The sequence below is a fragment of the Anthonomus grandis genome, chromosome 6 (assembly GCF_022605725.1).
Source record: "Anthonomus grandis grandis chromosome 6, icAntGran1.3, whole genome shotgun sequence".
In the NCBI taxonomy this organism is placed as follows: Eukaryota; Metazoa; Arthropoda; class Insecta; order Coleoptera; family Curculionidae; genus Anthonomus; species Anthonomus grandis.
The window spans coordinates 23,832,619-23,857,296 of NC_065551.1; the positions used below are offsets into that span (position 1 = coordinate 23,832,619).

Here is a 24,678-nt window from a genome sequence, read left to right on the forward strand (position 1 = left end):
TTTTAGAGGATAGTGTGGTCCTACCAAATGATCTCTTGCGAATTAAAGTAGCATTTCCAGTATTAAAGTAGATTTACCAAGTATGTCAGAAACGGAGTATCTCTTTTATGAAGTTTCTTGAAGATTATCCAAGCATTAACTGCTGTGGTTAACAATAGCTTGTAATAAACTTTTTTCCACCATTTTAATGACTTGCGGTCAATGCCATATAGGCCTGTAAGTTGATCGGACAGGTCTACGCCCCCCATAAAGAAATTATATGTGTGTATTGCTTCGGAACAACTTAGTATCATTTTTTTACCATCTTTACCAGTCCTTGTAACCTCAACTACATGATCAGTATGACAGTTACTCAGGACCATAATTATTGCAAAGACACTGCATGTCTCCTCTTTTCACTGTCTTTTTATCAAATTGCTCAAATTTCAGCATATTCTTTCGAGTGGCTATGCAAGTTCCAACTTGAGTCATTGAGTCAACTTGAGTCATCCAACTTGGTCATAACAAATAAGTACCTGGTTATCTCTTAAAGTTTCTGTCAATTTTTTTACTACTCGTTCACCTAGGGGGCCATCAAGGGTACCTGGTTATCTTTCAGAATAAATATTGAAATCATAAACATAACCCGTATTAGAGTCGCAGCGTTCCCAAATTTTTATGCCTCTTTTGATTGGTTTTAATGGTAAGTATTGTTTTAATGATGAATGACCTTTAAACTTTGTCATAAAATCATCTATGGATTGAAATTTGCTTTCGGTTCTTGCTTTTGGGAACGTCGATTTGAGGCACGCAACAATATCTTATTCAATATAATAAGTTTTACTGGGGTTATTTGGCTTTTGTGGATGGTTACAATACAGTTTACTAGCCAGAAGTCTAAATCTATCTCTAGAGATAGCTTCTTTTATAGCCTGGTTGCCCAAAGACTTATGGGAAGCCCAATAATGCTGCATTTGGGGCAGTTTATTATAAGCCATTATAAAAAAACACCCTGTTATAATCATTATTTAGTATAAATCAGTTAGAATTTGTTTCTTATTTCGAACCTCTTCAAGAATTTTTAGGCGCTCATTGGTACACTGGGGAATATAAATAAATAAAGAAGGTGGCAGTAGTTAAAGTTTTAGTAGAAAAATATCCAGCTCTGTACTTCCACGATTGACCTGAGCTATTATTGTACAGCAGTGGCGAAGCGTACGAGTAGACAAGGTAGACACTGTCTACCCAAAATTATCCAGTTATTTGTCATTAATTTATCACGTAATTATTTCATGTAATTGTTAAATTAAAATTAAAAAAATAACACAGAACGTAGTCGCTATCCTTACTATTATTATATAGTATCTAAACATGATTAATCCGAAGGCGCGCCCCGCCTGCCGCACCGATTAAGATAAAAATACAGGGCTGACACCCAATTAATGTATACGAGCCCCAGGAAGACACATTGATATTTGTCTTCCGAAATTTGGAGCATATCGAACCAAATACGCATCAAGCAGGCTACAGAGGTCCGGCCGCATTTAGCCTATTACATGCAAAATTAACTCGCGGGGAAGACATTCGAGCTTTTGTCTATCGAAGTCGACCAGCTATTTTATTATGCTGTTGATGGTTATTGTTTATGGACACGCTTGATCTGGTCGGCCGCAATACATCTTCAGTTTTGTCTGCATTTAGTGGGGGCGCGTGCTATAGTAATTTAATAATTAGTATTTTTAGTTTTGGGTGTATAGAAAAGGTTTTTTTAATGGTTATTTATGAACGAGTGAACGACTGTTCGATATTGGCAATTGTATTTTGTTTTTTTGTAAGTAGTATTTATTTTTATCTATCTATCTTTTTATGCTAGTAGTAATTATTTATTTCTGTTTTATATCACTACATAATTTTTCTCTTCGAGTTAATACTTCATGCGCTTTCATTCTGTATTTCATTTAAGTGAATAATATTGAATACAAATTTTTCTCTAATTAACGATTTTTATTGTTTGTCTACCCGAAAAAAAAGTTCACGCTTCGCCACTGTTGTACAGAAAGATTAAAAAATATCATTTTGGTTAGCACTAAGCTGTTTCTACTATTGATAATTATCATAATTGAATTGACTACCAATTTTACGGCAGGAATCTTTATTTACTTAGGTCTTATCTGAATGATAGAGGCCAGTATGTTTTGTTTGAGGCGTGTGAGTCGCAAAGTTTACCACTGAAACATGGAGTTTCACCAGGCTTCATTCTAAGGCCTATTTTATTATTGGTTTAACGTCAACGATCTGTTTAGTTGCCATACTGGCTCTGTATTTCATCTCTATGCGGATGACATAGCTTCTTTAATGGCTGATGCTGGTGAAGCGAATATTTCTCGCATATCTCAAGAGTCACGTGCTAACTTCAAAAACTGGACTACATCTAATAGATTATGTTTGAACGAATCAAAACCCAGCAGATTATTTTTTCTTTTCGAGATCTTGGTTCTTTCTCGCTTCTCCCAAATGTAACAGTAAATTTCCTTGGTGTCAATCTTAACGGTGGTTTTAACCTGGCTGTGTCACGTTGAAGAGTTGTTATCCATTTTGTCACGATGCATATTCCTTATCTGTAAGTTGTCGGGCTGTGTCTCAACGGGCCCACTCAGGATTGCTCATTTTAGGTATTTTCATTCTATATACTGTCTTATCAGTTGGGGACACTCGGTGCACATGTCTAAGGTATTTGCATTGCAAAGGAGATGTGTGAGGGTGATTTCAGATTACAGAGTGTTGTAAATCCCACTTCAGGAAATTGAAAATTCTCACTCTACCCTGTGCATTTATTCTAGTGTGTCTATTGCATAATAGGGAAAATGTGACGAAAATGAGTATGCCACTTATGCTGTTACCCACCGGCACTTTACCAGACATAATGACTCCTTAATTCCACCTTTCCATCGGCTCTCCAGATCAAGAACTGGAGTTTCGCACTACGAAGTAAATTTTTTAATGCTTTGCCAGCCTCTATGTAAAATGGTTCTGCCTCTTTGTATATTCAAAAATAAAGCTAAAGATATCTTAAATAATACCCATTTTTACTTATTTGAGGAATTTTTTCATTCCGCAGTGGCTTTTTAGGAGTATTGTAATTTTATGTTTTTCTGCTGTTTCTGTTAAAGTTGCTTTGAACTTGTTAGTTTTAATTTTTGCTTAGCGCTTGATCCTTGGTGAATTTTTCCTTTAATTGGGGATCCTCTTATCTTATTATATACTTACTGGATGTTGTAAGTTTTTGTACATTTTGGCATGAATAAGTAAAGCAGTTATCATATTTGTATCTTCTTTTCGAATTTTAATTTCACATTTTCTAATAACTACTCAAATTTTTCGGTAGTTGTTCTTAGATGGTTTTTAAAAGTACCGTTAACCTCACCCGCGACTTCACTAAGGAAATTGGAGGAAGCTTAAAGCACGCTTACCAATTACGAGTCCAAATGATTTGGTTTTTTTGTTTTTTATCGCTTTTCTGCATTTCAAGCTTGTGTAAGTGCATATCAGCAACCACTTGCATAGTTACCTTGTAACACACTTTCTCCATTTTAGCATGGAAACCAACTTGGTCCAAATTTACGTTTCCAAGCACACTTGGTCCAAGTTGCTCTTCAAGTATACTTGGATCATCTCAGCCAGACTTAAATGCTTGCAAAATTTCTACTAGAGATATATAATATGGATTTCTTAGTGTTAAAAGGAATATACAAAGAAAACAAGATTACAAGAAATGTGAATTTATAATAACCGCATAAATGTGAAACACCATTCAAGACGCAAGAAATTCTATTGGTTAACGGTTCCGTCATTCCGCTACTTCCTCTTCAGTAGTGATATCAAAATAGTCAAACAAGTTTCAACGTGCATCTGTCAATTATGCATTTCCCGGTGTTTTTTGTAAACAAAAACATGAATGTTATTGAGATTGAGATGTTCAAAATCTTGTTACTTTCATATCTGAGATAAGTTTTTAAGTATATGAATACCTTAATAATTGTTAAATCATAGGGGAAATTTCACAGAACATGGATATAGAACCCCAAAACTTTTTTCAAATTTTGTGGGAGCACTCAAGAGATAATCTTAGAGGCCCCACAGAGTGTCAAAGATTGCTTGCCATTTTAAATTACAATTTAACTGAGGAGCAACTGAATGAATCCTTAATTGGTAAGAATTTTGGTTTTTTTATTGAATCCTTTTATATTTGTTGGCAAGTCATATCATTGAAACTCATGTTTGTTAGAAATATTATAGTGTAGAGTGAATTTTGCTGATATTCTTTGCTAATGGTAGTGACTGATGGCAATTTAACTGAGAATACATATTATTAAGTATTTAGCCTTTGTTATCTGGATTAATTTCAAGACCAGTGAGCAAGGATAAGATGTGACTTTCAGTGCTGATAATTGTTTTCATTTTTCATTTGGCTTTCTAACTTCATGGTTTTGTATTCATGTAGTTTTTGTTTCTTAGAGTATAAGTTAATTATTTTGAATATTGTCTTACCTACAGATTACACAATAGGTATATTAAACAAAATTTGTTGTCATTTTTGTAAAGTTTAATTTCCATCATAATCCTATTAAAATCAAAATTTAAGTGTTTCGTGGCAAGAAATGTACAAATCTTTCTTACAAGTTAAAAGTACAAGTCATAACTAAAGAAATATTAAAATTATAATTAAAATTGGACACTACACTAATAAAATACTGAATAATTATTTTATGTCTCTATTTCTATTTACAAATTCTTCAAAGTATTAAAAGGCTTTATTCTTTAAGAAGATTTTAATTCTTTCTTTGAAACTGCTCAAACTAGCTGAGAGTTGGTTTTAGTAGCTAGTAGTTGATTCTAATCCTGGCTCAGGAAGGTCTTAAGAACTCTGAAGCCAAGTGAGCACTGTTATACATCAGGTATGTTTGAATGGGTTGAAAAAACATTAGGATTCATTCTTATATAGAGTAGACACTCTAGTATGAGAGACAGACCAATGCCAGCAACCCTAGCTGAACAAAAATCTGACAATCATACCTGTATCTGAGATTTCCCAGAATTCTGACACAGTTCCTCTCTCATGCCAATGATTTTGTGGCCATGGGTCCATTCTGGAATGGCATAGGTCATTTTTGACAAGAAATAAGTAATTAAGTAGAGACTTGCTAGCAATGTGCTCCTTTTCACATGCTGAATGATTAAGTTTTTGTTGTATTGAGACAAAATGATTTGCTAAAAAATGTCTGACTATGCCCCATCAATGCTAGAATCTTTAAAATTTTAAGGTTCATTTCTTAGAAGACCTTTCAATGTTCTAACATTCATATGTTGTGTAAATGGCTGTATCATCAGAGCAAATAATATAATGTTGCAACCCTCTGAAAGTTTACCAGATCATCTACATAAATGAGAAAGAGGATCTAGGGCAGAGTCTTAAAGTATATCCAGGTGTAACAATGCTTCCTGAGATTTTTGTAAGTTGTAGGATACATTTTGCCTGATTTCCAGGAGATAAGAAACCATCGGTTGAACACTATCTGAGTAGAAACCATAAGAAACAAGTTTTCTGAAAAAAATTCTATGAAAGATACTGTCAAATGCTTTGGTCAGATCCACACAGGTCTCAAAGGTGTCTTTACCCAAAAACCTCAATGAGCTGCAAGATGTTATATTGCCAGCAGTGTAGTCCTATGACACTGAAAGCCAAATTGCCTCTGAAAGAATAAGTTATATCTCGTGAATGGTCTTAAATTTATATTCAAGGGTATTTTTAAAGCCTGCTAAAAATTATAGAAATAACAGGCAAGATTGATATGAACATAGTCATAGTATAATCAGGGTTATAACTATATTTTTAAATTTAATGGTGAATGTCGTTTAAATGATTATAAAGAAGTATACCCTTTTCATTTTGTGATTAGTGTCAGTCACTTCTAGCTGAAGTGATTTTTCTATCTAGGGATAGACTAGCTGGTTAACAGGGGTTATTACCAGGGAGTTGAGTGTATTGAGTAGTCTTGATTTTAAAGTTTAACCATAAGAACAACTCCCTAGATCTAATAGGTTAGAAAAATAACAAAAGTTATTAAATATGTTAAAAATTTACAATCAAATAAAAAGGGGCTGTGATCTTGTTTCCCTTAAGCTTTTTACTGTTTAATTATGTTGGTTGGAACCTATCATGTGTATTTAATATAAAAATGAAGCTGCACAACTTCAGAATGTTCTAGTTGCATATTAGAGAATGTTCAGACAAATGTTTGCAAACGTAATTCAGAATAGATCAACTAATTGTCCGGAATATTGGTTCAATAGTGTATGGTTTTCTAATTATGAGGTTCACATAAGAAATCTTGAAAGAGTTTGAAATAAATAATCATATTGATATTTCAGATCTGAAGTATCTTTTATTAGAAGAACAGCAAAATTTCATGTTTGTATTCAAATATATAAATGGCTTAATTAATGCTCCTAGTGACCATGTATAAAGTAAATAAAAACGCTCTGAAAGTGCTAATCACTGGACTTTGGCCTATATTATTAAATACCAAAAAAAAACTCTGTTAACAAACATTTAAAATATACAATATTTAGTTTCTTTAGTTAAAAAGAACCCTATTTTAAATCAAATATCTTAAAATTGATATAGAGATGGTTTTTTTAAAGTACCAATCATTGTGTGTATAAATGCACCACATTCTTTTACAATAAACTCCAGCTAGGTTAATTCCAAATTATATTGCTGTCAATTTTTCTAATTTTTTAGGTATTTTAATATACCTAATCATGCAAAAATTAATGAAAAACATGTTCATTAGGTTTAATAGATTTTCCAGTTTCAAATACTGCAGAACGCAAATATTATAAGTATCCAAAACAAGGAAAAATATTTTTTTAGTTCTTTTGAACACAGCTTTTAATTTTTATATGGTTTTTATATAACTGTTAAATATTTCCTTTAGATCTTTACCTGTTACACCTATTTGATCAGAATGTTGGCCTATTCAAGTTCTTATTGGATGTATGTTCTAATAGCAAGTTTGACAATGCCAGCTCAAAAGCTTTGGAAATTATTTACACTCTTATCAATAATTTTCCAAGAAAAGTTGAAGAGTACATTTTGGGTAAATATACTTTTAGCGAACTGGTGCATATATTTTGAAAATGTTAAATTGTTTTTTTTCAGATATCAATGATAAATGTCTTAGAATGCTACAGGTTAAGGCTGCAGCAAAAGTTAAAACTAGAATTTTGGATGTTTTACTTATAAGCATTGAAAAAATAGACAAATGTTTGGAGAATCAGCAGAGATATATGGACCTTTACCATGGGATAAACTTTTGTTTAAAACAAGAAATTCATCCAGATTCTGTGAGGAGCAAGGAATTTATACTTATAGGCTTGCTTTGCAAAAGGCTTAGTTACTTAGAAGGCATTATACAAGACTCGGAAAATATTAAAAAGTACTTCTACACCCAGTTGGATAAGCAAATGTTCAAGGGAAAATTACAATCACAGGTAAATAATTTAGGAATAAAACAGTTACTTCCTAAAAAATTGACACTGTTTTTATTCCCAGTATATTATACATGGTATATTTACTGGTCTATCATACTTTTGTGAAGGCTTCCCCTTGAACCTAAACCTTCCGGAAAATGCAGTGATAGCAAAGAAACTTTATGACTACATTGAAACATTATCAAACATCACTTGTGATGTTAAAATAAGAGTCGGAAACAGAGGTAAGACAATCGCCTAAATCTGACTGAATACTCTTTATTATGGATTTTTTACTGTACAGCTGCCATAGCTTTCCTAGCCTCTAACATGAAGATATTTATGAAATCTGTGGTTACAAAGTACAAGCAATGGCATAAAAAACTGCTAATGACTTGGCTCAGCTCTGGATTAGAAGAGAAAAAAGCTGGGGAGGAATGTCTTAGAATATTACTCTTAAATATGGCAGAAACTATTGCTAGAATGAATAAAGACGAGTGCTTACCCATGTTAAAGGTACTAAAATAACTTGCACTAAATTATTTGTATAGTAATTTTTTGTATTCTTTAGCATTTTATTGGTTGGTTTAAAGTGACACTAAAAAATACAAGTTCTACCTATGTCGAACGGAAGCTATGCTTACAGGGTCTAAAGTATTTTTGTGAACCGATGCATAAGCATTATACAAAAGGGGAAGCTAGGGAGGTGTTTATTTTGATAATGGAAATTTTTGAAAAGAGTTACATTCTTAATTCTAACTTTGAAAATGAAGAATGGGAATTTTTGCCGGAATATGTTCAGTGTTTAGCTAGTTTTATGAGGTATTAATAAGTATTTTCTTTCACTTAAATATTTTAAACAATGTTTATAGGTTTCAACGTTTTTCAAATTCAGAAATCTACTGCCTTCAGAGAGCGGTGATCAGTATGATTAAGACATTTTACAGATTAAAACCGCTTCATCATTTAGTGGTGATTGATGCTCTCGTCACCACATTATTTTATTTAAAGGATACCAAAGAATTCAATGCGTTTCTGGAAAGCACGGTTTATCAGGGTAAAAAATAATTTGTTTGTGTTCTAAAAGGTATGAAAAAAAAAAAACGTTTTTAGGGGTCGTGTGGAGCTGTTCTCACCAACACTTGACAGAATCTGAGCTTGAGACTGAAGACACTAAAATAATAACCGTAAAAAACTATTTTCCACTGTGGCGTGGACTATTAAAACTTGTTTCGAACCGTTCGTATGATAAAGTTGGAATTTATTTCTCAGATCGAGAGTTTATTTTAATTAGGATTGTACAGGAATTAGTAAAAACTTTGAGGATGCTCGTCGATAAGCTAAACGTTAATGTAAAACTCAACGAAGACTCCATACAAACTGATATAGAAAGTGTTTATCAAGTGGAACAGGCCAGCGATTATGCCATTTTCTTAAACGTTACCGATTTTTATCAGGATATTTTTGAGCATGCCGATGCGAACATGTTCGAGCATTGTATTTGTAAAATTATTAATCATATGGTAGGCAAATGCCTGAAATATCCCTTGGTTAGTGGCTTTTATAAATTGCTCTCTTATAGTTTGAAGATTGGGAATACTTTGAGACTGTTTGAAAAAAGTAAGTAATAAATTGTTTTTTTTTAAGTAACAAAATGCAAGATTAAAAGAGCATCCCTAATTTTGTGGTTGTTTAGGCCTATATTCGGCCACCATCAGAGGCGTTAGAGGAGGTCATTTGTAATAAAAATAAGCGTATATATGTTTATCCGATTATTGGTGGTTTAACGTTATTATTACCGTTTTTCTAATTTTTATAAAAATCGCTTCACGTACAAAATGTATAGCAAGAAATTTATAATTTATTTGCTCGCTATTTGGTGCGAGTGTGGCCCTAAAGAGTGCAATTTTTCATAAATGTTTGGATGTATAATTGTTTCTTTCAGTAGTAAGAAAAAACTAATTTCACAATGTGTTTAATTTTATCAAACAAATTATTTGAGTTTCAAGTGAAGCTGGCAGAAACAAATTTACTAGAAAATGTTAACAACTATCAGGAAAAGTTATTTAATGAATATTCTCATATAACTGCAATACTTTCAAATAAGTACAAGTCTTTTTTGATTCACTATTTTCATTAAGCTAATGGTTTTTGGAAAAAAGTTGCTTACCTTTATTGCTGTCAAACATAACAATATATGTTCAAAATGTAAACCCCTGCTCTAATATAGATTCGGCTACGACTGATTAAATTACTTTTTATACGCCGAAAGGCTCTTTTATTGTTGGTCATAACGTTGACCGATTGTCGTATTTTTCTTCGCAAGTTTTTTCAAATATCCCCATAGAAAAAAGTCTATGGCGTTCAAGTCAGGTAAGCACGGCGGCTATCAGATGGTTTCTTCCCTTGCAATCTATCGATTATTGAAAGTAGTATCGAGATGTTGATTCTGGCATTCAAATCATTCATGTTATTGTACCAAGTAAAATTTTATTTTTCTAATGCTAATTTTTGCAATAAATCCAAAAACAAATATTATTTTTAAAATAGTTGAAATATATGTTATATCCAGGATGTTCTAAGAAATCCACCAAAAAGGGGTTGTATCAAAAATAAGAAGGTTTGTAAAGCCAATTGTTACATGACACATTCTGTATACAAAGAAATTATTAAAGAAAATTTGGATTCGATGTGTCCCAGCGTTTTTTCCAACACGACCCCATTTATTTTTTATTAAATTTATTCTATTAGGCTGGTACATGTCTACAATCTACAGGTTGGGGAATCGAATATTACGCATAAAGAGGTGCTCAAAGGCGACATATGGCAACACATGCATCTCGTGCGCTCTGTTACTCGTTACAGTGAGTGCTACGTCTTTGGTTTTCAATATGAAGTTAGTAAAAGTCTAAGTTTGATGGAGGCAACTGTATTACTTGCAATACATTTTTGCAAAATATTGAGCGAAAGTTCAGGCATTTCTAAAATATTTATAAAATCGTAATCTTAAAATATTTATTATGTTGTATATTGCATAACGAAAATTTAAGTGTTGTTCTAATAAAAATAAAATACAAACTCTGATAAAAGTAGTAAACTCTTGAAAATAAACTTAACAAAAATTAATTCTTGAATTAATTATTTAAAGAGTGAGGAAGAGTTTCATTATATTTCAGCCACATGTCTTGGCTTTGGCGTGTTACTAGAGATACCTCTTCAAGTAAATCGTTCAAGTTATGTTGCAAGAAATGTAAATAATCATCGCTGTTAAGCCTTCCGTTTGCCCTCAATGACCCTCGCCCATAGATGGACTAAAAGATCGTTTTTCACCATTTTAGTATCAACATACCCCCAATAATGTAAATTGTGTGTATTAAATATCCTCGTTCTTTTAAAACTGCTTTCGTCACTCTACAAAATTTTTGAAAAAAAATGAGGGTTTGACGATGCAGCATCTATCGACAAAATTGAACCTTTTTTTCATAGTCAGTGGCCAGACTTGCTTGTTGCACATGACAAGGATACAACAGATTTCTTTTTAAAATTCGATGAACTGTGGATTTAGGAATCCTGAACGTCTTGATTAACTTCTTCATCGTTATTTTCTAAGCCTACTTTCCGTGGCTGACCAGAAACGCTGTCTCTTAAGTAACACTGATGCCGAGAAAACTTCTTTCATATTATCGGGTAACAGCTCGAACATTTCCATCACAAACCCTATAAACATAGTTCATTTCTGCATATCTGCGAGAAGTATAAGCGATTTGTAAAGGTTGACCTGTAATAGTAGCAAAAGTCTGAAAATACCATAAGCTTCAAAAAGAGAAACAACCTAAAGGCAAGAAATCTGACAGAAGGTACATAAACAAGGTAAACTTGTTGACAAAACACCAAGAAATTAACTACCCACACAACGAAGCAACGTTATGTTGATGTTCAATATTATTTGAAAAAGCATATTTATTTTTCTTATCATAAAGTATTTTATGGTATGACAATCTGTGAGAAATAAGGTAACTTTCTCTAATAGCTCTTTATTGTTGATCGTACACGTGCTTTATAGTAGGATCAAATGAAACTCCAAAATTTGTATGTAAAACTTAAACACATTAAACCATTATAATTTTTTAAGTAGTGACAGCAGCAATTATGCATGCAATAATACATCTGAACAGGTACACTCTTCAAGTACTTAATCTCTTCTCCTTTTGTAACAAATACCAAGCAAATATGTGGTGATATTCTTTTAATATTTTTTTTTCAGAATGCACACTATTTTTATTAAAAAAAACTTTTGAACCAATAACAATCGAATAACAATATATCCGGTTGTTTTGGTTGTTTACTATTATGTTTTGCACAATTACATAAGAAACATCATCCTTTAATTTTTGGATTACTCCCTGGATCATCTGGAAATTGTATTTTTTTGTATAGATTCCACAATAACCATTTCATTTCCGCATTAATCTTAACTTAAATTATTGCTATTAAGCCTGCTACGCCGGTTTATTTATTTAAGACTAAATTCTAGACAATATAACTCTCAATCAAGACGTTAACAATTGCAAAGAAAATTTAGCGAAATTCGTTAGTTATTTGCTACATAAAATGAAGCAGTTTAAAGACGAACTTCTTATCGCTTGTCTGCACGTTCTTATGGAATGTCCGGTAGTTGTTATAGAGCCCGTATTGGCAACATGCACAGGTAAATACATACAAACAATTTTTGAATAAATAAACTTATTTTAATATAATTATTTTAGGAATTTTTACAACTATTTTTGAAGTGGGCAGGAGCTATATAACTTTAGCGAACTTGGGGCTGTCCACCTTGGCACGCTGGCAAAATACCATAAAAAAAGAAGAGTTCGAGGAATTTTTAGTGCAAGTTATTCCCTGCTTGGATAGTTATTTGAGAAGCAGATCATTGGGTAACTATTTTTGATTAATTAAGCATTGTAACGTGTCAATGTGGTTTTTTTTAGGCGTAATTTCAAGCTCCAATACCGCCGTTGAAAAAAAGCGTAAAACCGCGAGACAGTTAAAGCGGCGTGCCGTTGGGGTGGAACTAGAGCCGGAATTGGTTAAATTCCAGAAAAGGGTGTTACATTTTGTCGGTAATCAGAACAGCAAGGTTTGTAAGGCTTTTGTGGCACCTGATGTTAATTTTGAAAGGAAGTACGTTTGTCTGACTATTCACGCAATATTTAGGGTTAAAAATCCGTTTTTTTTGTATCTTAAGGGTTACCAGTGATACGCTCCATCTTAAAGTGGTTTTACCTTACAATGATATGGCTCTGGAAATTTTTCTTGAACCTTTTATTATGAGGGTGGTCGAGCTTTCCCAATACTCTAGCGATAGGAAAACGAGGATAATGGCTTGTGAACTATTACAGGCTTTTGTAGTGGTATTCTTGGGAAGAAGTAAGTATATAGGCTACTAATTTAAAACTCTATTGGGAGATTAAATTGCAACAAAGCAGTAGTATGGCAAAAAGCAAGCCGGAAAAATTAATTTGATTTTTCCTGGTTTTATTTTCGGTCAGATTTTAAAGGAAATATATCTTTATTATCCCTGTTTTTGGTTATCTAATGGTGCTATCAGATTTACGATATGACGTTTCGTCTTTTAGGTATCATGAACGCTTTATTAATTTATTTGTATGTAAATATACTTTAACCATTTTTAATTACCATCATCTATTTTGCTCAAAAGTTTTGTACGCCGAGAAAAATTATTTGTTTGAATCAACATTTTTAGGTTTGTCATTTTGAAAATGGTTAATTCAACAAAAAAAAAACTGTTGAAAGAACCTACATTTGAGCGTTAGCCAAGCTTTAAAAAAATATTAAGGAAAAAATCACATTTTTTGTAAATCACAGAAAACATATAAATTGCAGCTATCGCCTGAACTATTTTGGATATTTTTTCAATTTAACATTTTTGTTAAATATTTTCCCAAATCACCTAATAATAATAAGGCAGTATTTTCTCTTATCTTATCCCTAGTTTGTACATGAATTATTTTAATAAATTTGCTAAAATGAAGAGGGTTCAAGTACCGAAAAAACCATCTGTGATAGATACTTAGCTTCGAAATTAATGGATCCTGTCATTTTTGGGTGATATTACACGTAAATTGCCAATATCGAACCTATTAGTCATGATTAATAGCCGTGCTAAATAATCTAATAACCTTTTTTTTTAATTCTTCAAACAGATTGCTGAGTTGGCTATATCTAGGGCATTCGAATACCATATATGAGAATGTGAATATATATTACATGATAGTTCTAAAGGTAAAAAAATGAACCTTCTAGAAATAAATAAAAAAAAAATTAAAATTAAAAAATAACAAATCCAAGAAAATTTCAGTTCTTAACTGTGTAGGTGACATTTGAAATTTTTAACCTCACTTGATTTTCAACAACTTGACCTTGCCTTCAGACTTTTTAAATGAAACAAGTGCAATCCAAGTCAATTTAATGCTACCTTCTAATAACACAGAGGTACGCGGTTTGATTTCTACATTTGATAAACCTTTTCTCATTTTTCTCATATAATTATTATTTTATTTTTTGTATTTAAACCTCAGTGTTGTTTTTTTTTTTGTTTTTTTCTTCTTTGTTAGTGATTACACAAGGTATGAACTTCTTTATGTAATTCTAGTGTAACTTACAAATTTACGTTACGTTCAAAAAGTTTCTTTCTTACAACATCTAATGTTGCGAAGTAAAGGCGAAACAGGTGTAATCCTTTGACAATATATTTGAGACCTGTGACTTGGTGTTTCTTTTATTACTGTTTAAAAAGCTATATTTAATTAATTTTAAATGCTAATCTAAGTTGAATTGGTTCATTGCTTAACCGCTTAACGATCTAGTTTATTTTTAAAAATTGATCAAAAAAAAATCGCATTTTTTTATTCTGTTATATTAAATTAAATCGAAAAATGTTTTACTTTTTAGAGTTAAAAATTTTAAAAAATCCTATTTTTTTGTGAAAAAACAGACGTTTATTTTCATACATGTGCTTACCCCAGTTAACTCGTGCAACAACAAAAAACATTATTCTATATTTGAAGTACATAACACAAACCTAATTTGACATATCTGAAACTTAAAAATAACATGTAAGTAGGTAGAAAAAACACTTTTTTAAATATTTAGAACTGTGTGGTAAACCCTAAAGCAGGGAGTTACACACAAGGGGGTGTCACAATCTGCACAGTAATATCTGGTCTCTTTCCGAATTTTTTTTCCGCGTTCATCTCTGCTGCAAACTCCATTGTCTGGTTGGATTTGTCTTTTTCTCAGTAGCTGGGATAAGATCTGGAAAATGTCGTCCAGTCAGACGAAGAGGAGTGAGCTGTGTTAAAGGTCGTCCTGTTCTTGGAGTAAACTTAGTTTGATGATATTTTTCCATTATTTGCTTTATAAGCTCCAATCGGTATACAAGTGCTGATTTTGTTCCGCCCGTTTTTACATATATTAGAAAAGAGTTCCATAGGCCTAAATCCAAAAGGTGGAAAAATATTTTCTTATAGTATTTCTTACCTCTTTTCCTTGGTAAGGTATAATCAGCCAAGTGCTGGTCTACTCCACCCATAGTATCATTATAGTCCACAACTACTTTTGGTTTTATTTTTTTTCCCTTCGTGTTTCAACTTCTATACATTTGTTTGAATGAATAGTGGAAATTAGAGAAATGTCCTTTTTATCATTCCACTTGATCAGAGACACTTTACCCCTTTGGAATCCGAATATTTCGCCATTCTTCAATTTCTTCTCTTTCAGCTCCCTAGGAACCTCCTTTCGCGTTAATTTTACTGTTCCATAAACATCCGTTTGCTTGGCCAACAATAGATCCGCTAATTGTGGAGAATTATAAAAATTATCCATTGTAATGCAATAGCCCTGATTTAGCAGATCCCTGGACAGCATCATAATTACCTGCGATGAAACTGGCATATCAGCATACTCTTGATCCAGATTTGTATGTTTCCCTGTATAAATAATAAAATTCCATACATAACCACTTTTTGACTCACATAACATATGTGTTTTGATGCCAAAACGTGCTCTCTTCAGAGGAATATATTGTATCCAACCAAGTGTACCTTTGTATAATAAAAGGCTTTCATCAATTGCTACATGTTTTTCTGGAGTAACTGTAGCTCGAAATTTATTTACTAGCTTGTCGTAGATTGGCCATATTTTATTTAGCTTTGGGTTTGGATCATTCAAGCATCAAAGGTTTCGTTATTAGCAAAATGTAGATTTGACATGATTGCTTCAAATCTTTTATTGCTAAGGCATTTTACTAAAAAAGGTGTTAGTAATTAAGGATTTTTAGACCAATATTGCCTCATTTCAGGCTTTTTTATAATATTTTGAAGAATTATAAGCCCCAAAAATACTCTCATTTCATCAGCAGTTACTGGGGACCATTTTTTAAATTTCTTTTGAATCGCATAACGATTGGTTTCAGTAACAATGTGGTCTTATCTCAGCATCAAAAGATTGTTCAAAAAATTGAAGTAAATTGTCCTCACCATTCGAGCGGAAATGAACAACCGGTCTTGCAGAAAATGGAAAAGCTGGTGGTTCCGGGGAATCAGGCTGTAATTCGTACCAACTACGTGCCAGCAATAAATTTTCCGAGTTTCGAAGAATCAGAACTCGACGTTGAAACATCCAAACTTGTGCCCGACCCGCTCTCATCGACGTCACCTTCGATATCAACACCATCGAAACTTTCATCTTTATTTTTTTTTCAAGATTTAAAATTGGATCCATATTGTCTTAAATACTGGCCTTAATTACTTTTTATCTTCATAAATTTAGACGTTTGATTATTTTAAATAAATATATGTAAATAAATAAATGTAAGTGCATTTTTTGTCTCCTCTTATCAATTATGCAATTATGATAAGTAGTGATAGTAAGGTTATGATGATATGAAAAGGCCAAACGTTATATTTGAAATCTAAAAGAACCAGCAATAATTGACGAAAATATAAACTACACAGTCCGTCTTACAACATATAATAGTAAAGGGGAATAAAGGCTCAAATTTTAGAAATGTCCATTTTCTCTGGATATATTAAGTACTTTACCTGAGAACCTTGAGAACCTCAGGGGTTACACATTATCGTATTGATCACCATTTAAATAAAAATTTTAGCTAAACTAATGGCTACTTCTGGATTGATAGACTTAGAAGAACTTTTAAGAAGTATAGCACTGCCCCTCTTGCAATTGGCTTGCGATATGGACCAAGTTGTAAGGCAAATTTTCGAGCCTCTATTCATGCAGTTGATCCATTGGTACACTTTCAAAGTGAACAAACAGAGCCTTCATTTGCAAGTTATTGTTGAAGTTCTTATGGTAAGAAATTGTTTATTAAAACGTAGTTTTATTAGTTTTTGTTAATGCAAATTACAGGGTTTTGGAAATGATTTTTTTTGTAGAATTTACTACAGTTTATATGTATATTCCTTCTTCTTTTATAGGAGGGTATTACACATCCCACTAACTCCTCCCTCCGTGACTTTTCTGGAAAATGCATCAATGAGTTCGTTAAATGGACCATCAAACAAACCTCTGAGAACGAATTAAAATCGAATCCGATAAATATCAAAATTTTGGTGAAACGCATGAGATTTTTTAGCCTGCATCCCGATTTAGTTAAGAAACTAGGCGCCGCATTGATTTTTAATAATATTTACAAAGAAATCAGAGAAGAGAGGGCTATTATCAGCATTTTTGCGGTGGAACTGCTACATATTTTTGTGTGTAGTTTGGCTTTATTGGAGTATTCGAACGAAGAGGTAATTTTGAGTTAAGAAATATTATTTTTGCTACTTAGGGTGGTCCTGCGGGAACTGTATGTGACATATGTAATGTTTTATATGCTTTTTTAGGTCGATAATACAGTACATCAGATCAACAAAGCCATAAGCCATTTAAAGCGAATTTTCTTGGAAAGAGCAGAAATGTTTCGACGAAATGACGATAAGAGGCGTATTCCCTCAGATATACCGAATGAAAACCTGACTGGACTAACAACATGGCTTCTTACTATGACAGGAAGTAGAAGCAAATATTGTAGGTAAATAGATTTTTATGACTAAGAAAATTCTTTAGTGCTTAGAAATCTTCATTAAGAATGGTTCTTTTGTAAAAATTCTTAAATTATTTTCATTTTAGGAATATTTGCATGGAACTGTTTGTACATTTTCAGCCTCTGTGTGATCAAAAAATGTCTATGCAAAAGTTCGTGCAGACCTCTTGTCCGAATATTTTAGAGGTTTATGAAGAACATATTAAAAAACATCCGCTAACTGAAGCAAATTTTACGGAAACGAGCATTATCTTGCTAAAATGGCTACAAAGTCTATTATGTCTCATAGATGGGTACATTTTTGTAATAAAAAATGGGCTGGTTATCGTGGATCTCGATGATAAACTGGAGGCAATCGAGTATTTTCTAATAAATATGCAGACTTTAACAGTTGAACAAGGTGATTTTTACCGCTTGTAATTGCCTAGAAGCCTTATAAACTGTGTTGTTTTAGCATTAAAATTGATCTACAAGTCATTACCACTACCTTATTGTACTAGTGAGAACAAGGAGCAATTTATAAAGCTCAAATCGTTATGTAATTTAGCTATTCTAAAACTGGCTCAGACGATTCTTAATAACAACGAAGTTCTACAGAAAAATTCATCATTTTGGTCCAAGCAGAGCGTTTATTATTTAATTAGAAACTCAATTTTTTATCCAAACTCTTTAGGGTTTGACGAACAATTTGCACAGCAAGAATACCGCGATATTTTGTTAATTTTACTAAATAATTTTCCCAGAAAACTTGAGAAAAGTAACGTAATTGAGGTGACAGATGTTTTGAAAAAGTATTTAGCGGACAGCTGGGATTTAGAAATTGATTTAAACAAGAATGTTAGTTTAAAGCAAAGAAGTATTTTAAAAGGTATTAAAGTAATTGAGTCTTTGAGCAATTGAATATCCAACGGATAAAAAGAATGGGTTGGTTCTATAGAGCTTTGAATAGAATTACTTATTAGTGAATTTTTAATGCTCGTACTAATAAAATAAAACAATGAACTAATTACTGTATTTTAACACACCACCGAACTCCAACCCAATTAGTTTCGTTCTAACAATAGGAAATAAATGATGTAAGATGCCGAGAAAAATCTACAAATCGTAGGGTCTTAAATTGCTCAATTATTCAAATACTGTAAAACTTTTGTAACAATAAACACCTTCTAGGACTTCTTTTGATCCATTCCAGTCAACTAGATCTTCACTTCAACACCCTAGATTATTCAAAAGGACTAATAACCAAACTAATATCAAACTTCTACAAAAACCTGGACCAAAACACAATTTATATAGGACGTCTCTCTGAAGCCACTACGGAATATTTATCTTTAATTTTGCAATTTTCTTTAAGCAACAAACAAGAATTTTTAGTTTTTTTGGGCCATTTAAATGATAAAACTAATGTCAGGTGTCAAGAGTTAACCGACGTTGGCAATAATATGCCTTTCGGTTTATATTTAGTCAGTATGTTTGCTGATACGGTTGTCAAGTTTTTACTTGATGATTTTGATGCGTTTTTGGATAAATGCGATGACGTGGAAATGACTATAAAGATTACCAGGTAAGTGAAATTCAAATTCAAAACGTGCTTTATTATCATAAATATATAGTATTCGTAGAAAAAGCCGAAGTAAAACTAAAAATACAAAATTAAAATTCTGAAACTGCATATACAGACATAATAAAAGATGACTTTTTATGACCAGTACACAAAATTTTCCAAAATACCAATCCAAAATTTCCAAAATACTATTTCTAACTAAAACTCTCCACTTTTTAAGAGTTTTTCTTTTTTTTTGTAAATTTTTTAGCACACTTTATTTGGACTGGAAGATACTGGTTAAATATTTTTCTGTTTAGATAAATTTAGAAGTTTCTGGTTTATTCCCTGGTATGTATATTGTGGATATACATACCTGACTTTCTAGATTATAGAGGTGCATAAAAAACATCTCTGGTGGTTGAAATGTATTCAAGGGATTTCAACTTATCGTCAATGACCACTCAAAGGAACGTATTACGCCTATTAACTTCTATAAAGTTTTTATTGTTTATTACTATTTCGTCGATACGAGTAAACTTAGAATAAGTTTCTAAGTTTACTGAATTTAGTATTGCCAACGATTAAGGATAGAAGATGAGCATCGCTAAGTCTTTGAACACATTTCTCATTAATTATATCCGATCATTATCGGACTACAAGATTGTTGTATCGTCAGCAAATACTGTAGAGTGTCCCTTAATGTCCAGAGAAGTTATGTCATTAATGTATAGTAAAAATAATATAGGGCCAAGCACAAAACCCTGTGGAAGTCCACGTTGTATTGACCTTACATTATAAACAGTACCCAATGATATAAGAAAAGGGGTTTCTACTTGATCTAAACCATTCCAGTGCGAGAACTCTAAAATTAAGTAATATTGTAACTTCTATTTTTCAGTAACTAACTAATGTTTGCTGATGATTTTAAGATGTTTAAGTATATCTCCAACAAATCTTTTATTTGCGAACAATGGTTAACCAAAGGTTAACAATGTGTATTATGAATGTATTGAAAATAAATCAATTTACGAATACGTCACCTTACAAAAAACAAATTTTTTTAACAACATTTTCTTATTTAAAGAATATTATTGTTTAATTTATGTCATATTTCTTTTTCTAATGGTTTATAACTATGTTAAACCAATAGAAAATTTGAAAGCGAAGTTAAGCAATTTTTATAATAATAATAATCCAGAATAAATTTATCTTAACAACTTAACTTATTAACTTCGCTTTCAAATTTTATATATATAGTGTAAATTGGAGAGAAAGTATTTTGCAGGTTTAGGACTTCAAATAAAACTGATTTTATTTCTGAAAAAATGTTGACGTTTCGGCCTTTATTTAGCCTATCTTCAGAGCTGGAAATAACACGTTACAGTTTACAATTGAATAAACAAATAAATAAATTTTTTATTTATTTTATTAAATTTAAGGAAATCCTATTTCAAAAAAAAAAATAAATGTACAAAATAGATTATTACATAATACATAACTTAACCTAGTGAGTTGATACAATGTAAATAAATATATATAAGCTAATGCCCATTCTAAATGCAGCACACCGCAAAAATCCATCTTGCACTCTCAATCATATCTATTGAATTCTGATATGGAGGAGACCACACTACTGAAGAGAATTCAAGATTAGTTCTAACCAGTGAAACATAAAGGAGTCTATAGGCTTGCAGAGAGAGATGTGAACTATACCTGCTTACAGCACCCAACACTCTTAGTCCCTTTAAAGTTATTTTAGAGAAGTGATGAACAAATCTCAGATGCTCATCGAACCACACGCCCAAATCCTTGACTACTTTCACATACTGCAAGGACTTACCAAGGATACTATATGTAGAATTGAATCTCTTCGAACCTGTATGAAATTATATGTAGCAACACTTGGAAATATTGAGCCTCAATCCGTTCTTCACTGACCACTCACACAAAGCATCAAGGTTTTCCTGAAGTTTGGCTATATCATTCACCTGCTTAATCTGCATGTAGATGCTTCAGGTCATCAGCAAACATACTTACAGAACTATGATTGATCACATTAACAATATCATTCACAAATAGATTGAAGAGCAGAGGGGCACAGTGAGATCCTTGAGGAACCTCTGAGACTACATTAGTAGGTGTAGAAGGACAGCCATGCACCTTCACACTCTGAGTTCTTCCTATCAGAAAACTCTTTAGCCATTTTAAGAGGGAGTCATGAAAACCAGCACTTTCCAACTTGGCCAGCAAGAGACCAAAGTTCACCCTGTCGAAGGCCTTGGAGAAGTCGGTATAGACCTCATCAGTCTGAACCCCCCTCTCCAAAGCCCCCAACAGATCACACTCGTATTAAACCAAACTGCTGGTTGTGGATTTCCCAGAAGAGAATCCTGACTGTTTTTCACTAATGATTCCTTTGCATTGCCATGTTAGCTGACCGCAAACTAAACTATCAAACAATTTGGCCAATGAGTTTTGAATACTCCACGATAATTGGCAATATCCCTCCTATTGCCAGCCTTGAATATCGGCATGATGAAACTGTGCTTCCAAGCTTCTAGGAAGGTAGAGTCCTGTAAAGACATATTAAGGATCATCTGGAGAGGCCTACTAATTGTATAAATACAGTTCTTTAAAAAGACATTAGGTATATTACCTGGCCCACAGATAAACTTGTTAGGAAATTTCTGGATCTTAGAAAATACCTTCGAGAGAGTGAAGCGTCCAACAATAATATTCTGGGAACCAAATTCAAGAGAATCAGGAATGGGATAAATAGAGTTGTCGTAAACTGTAGCAAAAAACTTTGCAAACAAATCAGTAATTGCTTTCCTAGACTCTGCCATTTCCTGGCCCAAATACATCGAATTTGGAAATGCATTGCTCTTTCTTTTGTCATTGACCAACCTCCAAAAGTAACGACTATCGTCCACCACTGACCTCTGCACTTAACCAATATATTCACTAAAGTAACGATCGTATTCTACTTTACATCGAGATCTAAGGGTTGAAAAACGAGCATAAGAGTCAGGTGAGGGAGTAGACGTATATTTCCTATTTTATTAAATCATTAAATAAAAAAGCTATAAAAACATTCAGTCTTATTTTCTTTATGACGTTACCCCAATTAATATTTTTTTCCTACTATGTTCTGTTTACATTAAATTTATATAGGTTTTTATTTACAAAAAAAAAGAAAAGACATGTATTCGGGACTCAATGTAACTGTTATATGGCCATTAATACAATTTTTTTAGGTTTATAATGAAATACATCGAAAATAACAAAACCGCTTTCAAAGATCGACTTTCAAAAATCTGCGAAGGATTATTAACAAAATGGTTCATATTTCAAATGTATTTTGAAGAAAATAGCATCGACTTAGGTAATTTATTAGAACTATGTACCGTATGTCCACTTACGAATCCATTGTAGGTTTAGATTTTGTAAAACAATTTTGTAAAATTTTCGCCCAATTCCATATGCACTTCGACGACTTGCAAACCTGGGTCTTCACTCTCATTGGTAAGGAGGAAATGTTGTTATCGGAACAAGAAGGCTTAAACTTATATTTGAGTATATTTAATGCAACTTGTGACGTTGTGATTGATGATATTGAGGGTCTAAGGTAAAAAAGTGGCTCACTTTCTTTTATATTCTTACAAAATAAATTATTTTAGTACCGCTTTAGAAATTCTACAGGTAAGGCTAGAACCTTATCTATCAACTCAGTCTTTAACAGAAAAATTATTGAGCAATCTTCCAAACGTCAAGAATGTCACTATTTTAACCTTCTTAATAGAGTTTTACTTGAAGAACATACAATCAATTAAAGATACCGACCTAAGCGAATTGCTGAAGAACTTTATGGCAAGAAATGCAGAAGTGGGTCAACAGCTGAACATTTTAAACGCGATTTACCGCCTTTCTGTAAACGTCAATAAGACATTTGATCAGAAGAAACTTTTAGTCCACGCAGTGTTGCCCTCTATTTTTAATAATAGTAACCATACAGCCTTTTGCCAATTTTTTAAGGAAAATATTGAAGATATCAAAGAGCGTTTACAAAGTGGCAACTTAAACCGCTGTGTCGCTTTGGTCGACTTTTTACTGGTGGAGCTGCTGTTCTTAAGAGTGCCTATTGGTTGTAAGGAAAAAGAAGGAGGTGAATTTGATGAGGTGGCAGGTACTAATTTGAGGAATGAGTTGCTTAAGGTGGCACTGGGTGCCTTGAGGGATAACACGAATGAGGGTAAGGATTTGTTAAAATGTCCCTTATTTTCAAAACTTGAACAATAATTTTTTGTAGATAGTGCCGAATACCAAAGGGTTTATAAGTGCAGCGCCTATAAAGCTCTTGCTTCAATCATTACTAATTCAATAAAGTCGATTAGTTTTTACCAAAAGTTGTTCGTGAGACAAGAAAATGGCCAAGATATTTTGTGGAGTTCACTTATAGATACGACTGTAAATTATACTTTTCCTGTCGACTTTGATAGTTATCCTAAAAAGAGAAAAGTTTTAGTAAATATTAGGGATGGTCTGAGGCAGGAAAGGATAGAAAACAAATCAAAATCATTAAAGTGAGACTAATAGTAGGCATTTTGGACTTCTATAATAAAACTTAATATTTTTAGATATATAGAGTCTCAAAGGCTGTTTACCAGCTCCCTCAATGAAGATGTGACCAAATTCGATTTTACTAGTAGCGTTTTAAGGACATCCAATCGCTCTAATATTGAAGGAACCATAAATAATGATGATACTGAAGTTTCTGATACAAAAATAATTCAGGTGAAGGATTATTTTTCGTATTTACACCAGGGGTATTAAAAAACAATTAAAAATAGAAGCTGATTGGCTTTTTCCACGGTTACTATTTAAAAATAAACTCGTAATTTTTAATCAGAAGATTTTACGTTCCTTTCTGAATAAAAATTCAATTTTAGGGAGAAATTTATTTAGAAGCTACTGAAATAAACAACCATGAACTTATGGCTACAGTTTGTGGTATAGTCGAGCATATTTTCAGTACAGGCATTAATAGGCTTCCGGAAGATCCTGATGATATGGTGGAGTTTCCTCCCTGGATGGAAGGTAAATTAGGATCGATTAAATAAAACTAACAAAAAAAATTTGATACTTTTAGCGCCTTGAATTTATATTTTAAGTATATTTAGGTTTTTTTTGTATGAAGACTTTCGCAGTATTAAGATTATTTTAATATGTATTTACAAGATAATTTGAAAAAAACCTCTTGGTAAAGAAACTTATCAGCTTTCATATGAAAAAAAAATTAATAAAATTGCTACATGAGTTTTCAAAATGTTTAGATTTTTATCAAGCCTTTGACAAAATCAAGATTTTTGTAAACTCTTACTGATAATTTCGTGCTTTACTTTTTTTCTGCCAAGATATTTTGATTTTTTAAACATTTTTAAATGGAATCTTAATGATCATCATATTACGTAACTTTGCCATGAACCGTTCT

At 32.4% G+C, this 24,678-nt stretch overlaps 1 protein-coding gene across 2 annotated transcripts in view; it reads left to right on the forward strand.

The window, feature by feature from the left end:
- The first annotated feature begins 3,936 nt into the window (after nucleotides 1–3,936).
- LOC126737449 (DNA-dependent protein kinase catalytic subunit-like) overlaps nucleotides 3,937–24,678 on the forward strand; it is a 44,277-nt gene continuing 23,535 nt past the window's right edge. Inside the window, exons 1-24 of one of the 2 annotated variants that reach the window (XM_050442358.1) lie at nucleotides 3,937–4,188; nucleotides 6,978–7,139; nucleotides 7,202–7,533; nucleotides 7,595–7,757; nucleotides 7,817–8,028; nucleotides 8,084–8,334; nucleotides 8,385–8,569; nucleotides 8,626–9,132; nucleotides 12,047–12,220; nucleotides 12,279–12,446; nucleotides 12,501–12,693; nucleotides 12,758–12,939; nucleotides 16,703–16,905; nucleotides 17,031–17,348; nucleotides 17,442–17,629; nucleotides 17,728–18,041; nucleotides 18,096–18,509; nucleotides 18,812–19,205; nucleotides 22,445–22,572; nucleotides 22,623–22,815; nucleotides 22,868–23,439; nucleotides 23,497–23,770; nucleotides 23,825–23,981; nucleotides 24,137–24,284. In XM_050442358.1, the coding sequence (XP_050298315.1) occupies nucleotides 4,047–4,188; nucleotides 6,978–7,139; nucleotides 7,202–7,533; nucleotides 7,595–7,757; nucleotides 7,817–8,028; nucleotides 8,084–8,334; nucleotides 8,385–8,569; nucleotides 8,626–9,132; nucleotides 12,047–12,220; nucleotides 12,279–12,446; nucleotides 12,501–12,693; nucleotides 12,758–12,939; nucleotides 16,703–16,905; nucleotides 17,031–17,348; nucleotides 17,442–17,629; nucleotides 17,728–18,041; nucleotides 18,096–18,509; nucleotides 18,812–19,205; nucleotides 22,445–22,572; nucleotides 22,623–22,815; nucleotides 22,868–23,439; nucleotides 23,497–23,770; nucleotides 23,825–23,981; nucleotides 24,137–24,284 (5,974 nt within the window). In that variant the 5' untranslated portion in view covers nucleotides 3,937–4,046. The remainder of the gene's footprint in view (nucleotides 4,189–6,977; nucleotides 7,140–7,201; nucleotides 7,534–7,594; nucleotides 7,758–7,816; nucleotides 8,029–8,083; nucleotides 8,335–8,384; nucleotides 8,570–8,625; nucleotides 9,133–12,046; nucleotides 12,221–12,278; nucleotides 12,447–12,500; nucleotides 12,694–12,757; nucleotides 12,940–16,702; nucleotides 16,906–17,030; nucleotides 17,349–17,441; nucleotides 17,630–17,727; nucleotides 18,042–18,095; nucleotides 18,510–18,811; nucleotides 19,206–22,444; nucleotides 22,573–22,622; nucleotides 22,816–22,867; nucleotides 23,440–23,496; nucleotides 23,771–23,824; nucleotides 23,982–24,136; nucleotides 24,285–24,678) is intronic. The other variant, XM_050442357.1, reaches the window with a different exon arrangement.